We start from the raw sequence: 6,367 nt of genomic DNA on the forward strand, positions 1-6,367 counted from the left end.
ATAAATGACTGACAGTGCTTGCCAAAAGCCCAGTTTCACCCTAACTAAACTAGTGTTCTGTGAGAGTGCTGATGGTGTACTTTCCAAGAGGGTGTGATTTTAAATACTTTATAAGCATTTGAGCTCTTACACTTCCACAAGACCACAGAGAAGACCTGCCCAAAATGGACAGTGGTGTCCATAGGGAAGGTGCTGCAGACTATTAATGCCAGGATATTGTCTGCCATGTGGACAACTGAGAGATGGGATGTTTTCTTCATTGATGATGTCTGAGACAACACTAAGCATTTACTGCATTCACCTAGGACTTCTTTTTCTTATTATCACCTCTCTGGCATCATATTTGAAATATAATGAAGATGTTTTCCCACAACTAACTTCTTCTGAACTGCCACCTAACAGATTGGAAATAAAGGCACAAGAAAGAATACAGCAGGGAAATCCCTGAACCTGAAATAGTGAAGTTTCTTTGCTTATTTGTTTTTTGAGAAAAACCCCTCAGAACTGTTTGAGATTCATTTTCTTTTTCCTAATAAAATAATCTTTCATTTCTGCGGCCTCTCCATGTGCAGAATTATAGCTGGAATCTGTTTGTGTCCCTTTCTTCTTAATGTCTGAGAGCCATAACTGCACCAACAACGTCTTCCTTTCAGGGCACTCTAATTATGGCAAACATAGACTCTACTCTTTTTGACCCTGACTACTGGGAGACTCCTCACCAGTTCAACCCTGGTCATTTCTTGGACAAGGATGGAAATTTTGTGACCCGAGAGGCCTTCTTAGCCTTCTCAGCAGGTAGGTGCACTGAGAACTGAGCCCGCTTGTGTGGGTTAGGTGAAGCTGTGTAATTTTGACTGTGGAGAAGGCCAAAGGGGAGTATAATCCCAAAGTACAGAAGCACATGGTTTTCCCAGGCCAGAAAAATGACTGACCGCCAAAAAAAGTTGCTTGGTAAGTGTATAAACACTTGCTCTTAGATTTTTGTGAAAATGCAGAGAAAGTAAAAGGAGTAAGGCCCTAGAATTCCCAATCATTTGTGGACTCGAGTCCTTATGCTGTTGTCCCTGGTCATCCTCTGCATATGCTGGATTATGCTCTTACAGTGGCTGTTCTGTGGCAGGCTGCTGTGCTGGAGCTGATTTATTTTGTATGAATAATTCCATATTCTTGAGTGCAGAAAGCTGAATAGAAGATCCAGAAGCTGGATCAAATACATCCCAGGTGGCTATGTCTTTCCTGTGGAGCTTCTGGAGTCGCTCTTTCACCAGTGTGGGAGTTTATAGAAGCTTAAACAAACAAAAGCTCTTGAGTATCATGCCAGGAGGGAATAGCCTGGTTGTCAGAGCCCTCAACAGAGATGTGAAAACGTCAGGCTCAGGTTTCTGGCCTAAATTGGGCAGAAGAGGAATTTGAACATTAGTTTCTCACATCCAAGTTGAATGAGCTAACCACTACATTTCAAAGTTTGTCACTGTCTGTCTCTGGGAATTATATCCTGCACAGAGTTAATTAATAATTTGGGAAGAGATTTTTTGTAACAAGTTGTTTTCACTGAAAGCATTATGTGGGAAAATATTTCATCAGATGTAGAATATCTTCTGTATTCTGATTTTTCACTGTTATTTGTGAAAACAAGTCAGCCTGTTCTAAGTGGAAGCTGTGAGGCAACCTAAAGATACTTTCTTGTTTTTCTTATTTGGAATCAAGAGACTGAGAGTCCATTCATAGAACTGGAGAATCCTATAGGTTCATGGCTAGGCTTTGTGAATGAAGATTTGGAAAGGGCTCTACCCACATTTGTTACAAGTGCGCTGGTGGCTAAAAAGGCCAAAGAAAGAAACTTCTGAGAAGCAACCTTGGTATCTTTTTCTGTAATCCAAGCAGGTCCTGCAAAGATGGATTGCAGACATCTCAATTGTTTGCCCAGTTCAATCTGAGAGGAAAACATCAAATTCAGCAAAGCTCTTTGTTCCTTGATGAGGCTGAGCAATGCTCCTGTGAAAAGCTGGGAAGCAAGTTCTGGTTACAGACCTCGCTGGGGACTGACTTCTCTTTCCCTTCACCCTCTGCAGGCCACCGTGCTTGTCTGGGAGAGGTGCTGGCCAAGATGGAGCTTTTCATCATCTTCTGCAGGCTGTTGCAGACATTCAAGTTCACTACACCAGAAGGAGTCAAGGAAGTCAACACAGACTTTGTCTTTGGGAGCACCATGAAACCCCATCCATACAAGCTCTGTGCAGTTCCGCGCTAGGCTGTGAGGTGTTAGAGATTTAAGAAAGAGGCGTGGCCACAGGTTTGCTGATATTTGTGCCACTTTTATGGCTTTCATTTTTACATCAAGTTCAGTGTGAATCTGTCCTTGCTGTGTTATAGGGCTAAGAAGCCAGCCTTGAAAAATACTCTGCTTTTCCCTGCTTCTGGAAAATGTCTGTACTTCTTTTTCTTTCCCTGTTGTGTTACCAATGAAATAAACATAGACAGTTGTCTAGTCTTACAAAAATTCGTCAGGAATCTTCCTGGAGGGCGAAGGAACTTTAAAGCCAGATGCTGAGGGGGCTTCCCACATGTTCTCAAATCCTGGTGTATGGGAATGCTGTTCCCAGAGGTGGTGGCTCTGGGCATTGCCAGAGCCCCTAGGTATGGTTGCATGGGAATAGAGAGTAGTGGAGGGGAATCTCAACTGGCTGTGAGGCAGCTGCTTTGTCTGTTTAGCTGAGAGTCATGGGGAGATGATTACTTGAAACTGGAAGCAACAGAGGTACAACAGCACAGCCCTTCGTTTGGGTGTGAGGCTCCTGACTTGTGCTGAAAGCAAAGGTAAACTCCTATTCCCTACTGGAGAATTGCAGGGGGGAACCCCACTGCTGGGGAAACACAGTGGGTGTAAGTGGTAATGGAGCAGTGAGCTGGCCTGAAAATCCCATGAAAGAGGGAGCCTCTCACGCTGTGGGGTTTGTAATGACCATGATGTACAACAAACTGAGTTGGCCATGTCTCTTTATGGATGCTGTGGGAAGATGGATAGGGTTAAACCTGGAGGGGATTCAGAATTTTACGGTAAAAAGGAGCTGCAGCTCCCTGGATGGACCGAAGCCAACGTGCTCCCCAGCACAGTGATAAACATCTACTCAGAGAAACAGAACAGAGTGTGGAACAACGTGGAGACTGCGTGGCCCCCTCCATTCTAATCCCAGCCAAATGGGAGAGCATTGTGGTACTGAGACCATGCAGTACCTGTCTGGTAAGGGAGAATCAAGATGTTCTGCTGATGAAGACAACAACCATGTCAAACCCCCTCCTCAGGTGCCGCAGCACGACCAACCCCCCCCCCCCCCCAGTTAGGTACACCAATCAGAAATAAAAGGTATTTATGACTAGAGCCACTCAAATTCCACCCAAACATAAAGAAAATAGAATAAAAGTAAGTTGGGGATAGGGAGAAAGTGGGATAAGACTTCCACCAAAACTGCTGAGATCAGTCAACAAGCTGAGTCCCTCTTCTCCCCCATCAGAGGGACACCTGGGGTGAGAAATATACTCTACATGCATTAAATGCTGCTTTTAGAACTAGAGCTTTTGTTTGTGCTTACCCCATAGCATATTAGTAGATTGTTTTGTATCAGAACTTGTGCTTACTTAATATATGTATCAGTAGATTGGTTTAAAACGTATTTTTGCAGTAGACAACTATCACCGACAACCTTCAAACCTTATTAATCTGTCACAATTTGTATTAATAAAAAGTGTTATTCTGTAAACTGTTAAAGTGAGTCCTTGCAGTTGCCAGCAGTGGATAACACCAGTTGCAGGACCCGCTGAGGGACCTTGGCTCTGCTGAGTTCCCCCTAACAAGGGAGATCAGGTACTCTCTGATCTTGTGAATCTCTCAGTGAAGGGTCTCATTATGAGATGCTGACAGACTGACATCAGGGTCTCCACTTTCCTAAGGGACTGAGAAACAAAAATCTGAACTCCCACCTTTCACGTGACAGATGCCCAAATGCACAGTTAAGGGGACAGCTTGCAGTCCTGTGGAGCAAAGCTTGGTACCTGCAAAGGAGGAGCAGGGTAGGAGACATTGAAGTGGTGTTTCCCAAAAGCTGTGTGTGAATCAGTTTATGGGAGTTCTGTGTGAGCACGGGGCAGCTGCACACAAACAGCCTTCTGACAGGAGCCTGTCAGCAGAGCTGCTGGGTTTGAGTGCATGCTGGGAGGAGCAGTGCCCAAGCAGGGCTAGTGGCAGGAAGTGCCAGAAGCCACTCTCACTGTGAGGTTGGCTTTGTTACCCAGCAAGATTTAAAATTCAGGATCAGAGTGAGGACTGCTAGTAGGTGTAGCACATGCACTGTTGCTTTATCCATTTCTTTCCTTGAGGAAAAGGCTTCACAACTGTTATTGCAATTATGCTTCAAGAATTGGTTGTCATTGCCCTGTTTATCCACCATGTCAGACTTTACTTTCCTTAATATAATATTATTGGTTTAAAAGATGTTTCACTTTTGTGAAGGAGGACAGTATCCTAAGTGTTAGTGCTCTTTTCTCAGGCTTCTGGGTAGGGGCCACTGGGTGCTTTTATCATGACTCCCATTGATCTGAAGCCTGCTGCTGCTGCAGCTACTCATTGCTTGGCAGAAGAGATGTGTTAGCTCAGTTTGCCAAGCAGATCAAGCTGATGTACCTCTCCTGCTCTCTAATCCATTTCTAGCTCTGTGTGGTGCTGCACTGTGTGGTGTTGATGTAGACTCTGTCAGGAGTGGAAGGTGGGTTGCATGAAGCAACTGGGTAACTGGTGCCTGCTGTGTCGACACCCAAGTCTCAGGCATCTCAGAGTATAGGACAAATGAGAGACTGCATAGGAGGAAAGGTTTAGGAATAGACAAATGGGATCCACATTGCTTTAAATCTTTTTTCACCTGAAGTATCTTAAGAAAGACCCCAGTGGAGATAGAAGTCCCTTTATAGATTTTTATAAAGGAATGGTATCTCCATTGTGAATTTTTTCCAAGACCTCCAGGTTTTCCCTCTTCAAGAGTCAGGTTTTGTTTTCATGCTTCTGCTGCCTCATTTCACAGAATCATTTAGGTTGGAAAAGACCTCTGAGATCATTGAGTGCAACCTTTGAATGAATAAAACCCTGTTAACTAGATCATGGCAATAAGTGCCACCTCCAGTCGTTTCTTGAACACCTGTAGGGATGCTGACTCCACCGCTACTCTGGGTAACCCATTCCAATGCCTCACAACCATTTCCACAAAGAAATTCTTCCTGATGTCCAACCTGAGCCACCTCTGGCACAGCTTGAGGCTATGACCTCCTGTCCCATCTTTTGTCGTCTGGGAGAAGAAGCTGACACCCACCTGGCTACAGCTTCCTTTCAGGCAGTTGTAGAGAGTGATAAGTTCTCCCCTGAGCCTCATTTTCTCCAGGCTAAACACCCCCAGCTCCCTCAGCCACTCCTCATATGATTTCTCTCTAGCTGTTGATATCTATCCCTGTCAGACAGTATCTAAAAAGATGTGCTTTCCTATCATCACCCCTCAGGGTAGGGCAGCAGGCAGGTGAGGCAGGGAACATGTCCTGAAACCCTGTTATTAACGTGGGAAGGTGAGCTCCCTCTCTGAGTAGCTGCATCCAGTACTTGCCTGGCTATGAGCTTTGTGAGTGGGAGGTGGGGATTATTCCTGAAACTGAATTTGGGGCGTAGAGTGTAAGTAATGGGGTGCAGACAAGCTGCCATGAGGCTAGTAAGGCACAGGCCATGGCATGTTTCAGTTCCAAAGTCTAAGCAGAGGGCGAATGGATCTTCCTCTGAGAGCTGAAAGGCACAAAGAGAAGAGAACAGGCCAGGAGCTCTCCTGGGGAAAGGGAAAGCAGGAGGATTCACTGGTTAGAGGGATACCTTTCTGTTCTGCTGAGCTCTAACCCCTGCCTACCCAAGGATTCAATTCTCATGGAAGGTGAGAATTGAATTGATCTTATCTTACCAGGCTTCCCTTTTCCTGGTCCCCCAACACCATCTTGTATGAGGAGGAAAGCAATTTGTATTCCCTTTAGTGTCTCTTCCAAAGACTTGGCAAAGCTGTTTGGCAGCTGCCTTTCTAAATGCAAGCAATTCACATCTAGGCTGCGAGGTACAATCACCAGAATGTGGCTAATTTGTGTGGAAAAGTCAGAGTAAGTCTGGAGAGCCAGGGGAGATGCAGAGTAGCCAGCCAGGACTGTTCAGGGGCCAGATGGGACTGCAAGTGCACAGGGCAGGCAAGCCTCGGGGGCTGTGAGTGTCCTCTCAAGGAGACTTTGGAAAATACTGAATTCAGAGTTGGGAGCAGTTTGAGATATAGAAAGCACAACACCAGTGAAGGAACTA

General features: G+C 45.2%; 1 protein-coding gene across 9 annotated transcripts in view; it reads left to right on the forward strand.

The window, feature by feature from the left end:
- LOC108495258 (cytochrome P450 2J6-like) overlaps positions 1-6,367 on the forward strand; it is a 28,084-nt gene that overhangs the window by 20,492 nt on the left and 1,225 nt on the right. For 7 of the 9 annotated variants that reach the window (XM_017810764.1, XM_017810768.1, XM_017810772.1 and 4 more), the window contains 2 exons: positions 654-795; positions 2,073-2,665. In XM_017810764.1, coding sequence (XP_017666253.1) covers positions 654-795; positions 2,073-2,251 — 321 coding nt within the window. In that variant the 3' untranslated portion in view covers positions 2,252-2,665. Of the gene's footprint in view, positions 1-653; positions 796-2,072; positions 2,666-6,367 lie in introns of those variants that run through there. The other 2 variants (XM_017810766.1, XM_017810771.1) reach the window with 2 other exon arrangements.

This window comes from Lepidothrix coronata, unplaced genomic scaffold, assembly GCF_001604755.1.
Source record: "Lepidothrix coronata isolate B3197 unplaced genomic scaffold, Lepidothrix_coronata-1.0 Scaffold29, whole genome shotgun sequence".
NCBI lineage: Eukaryota > Metazoa > Chordata > Aves > Passeriformes > Pipridae > Lepidothrix > Lepidothrix coronata.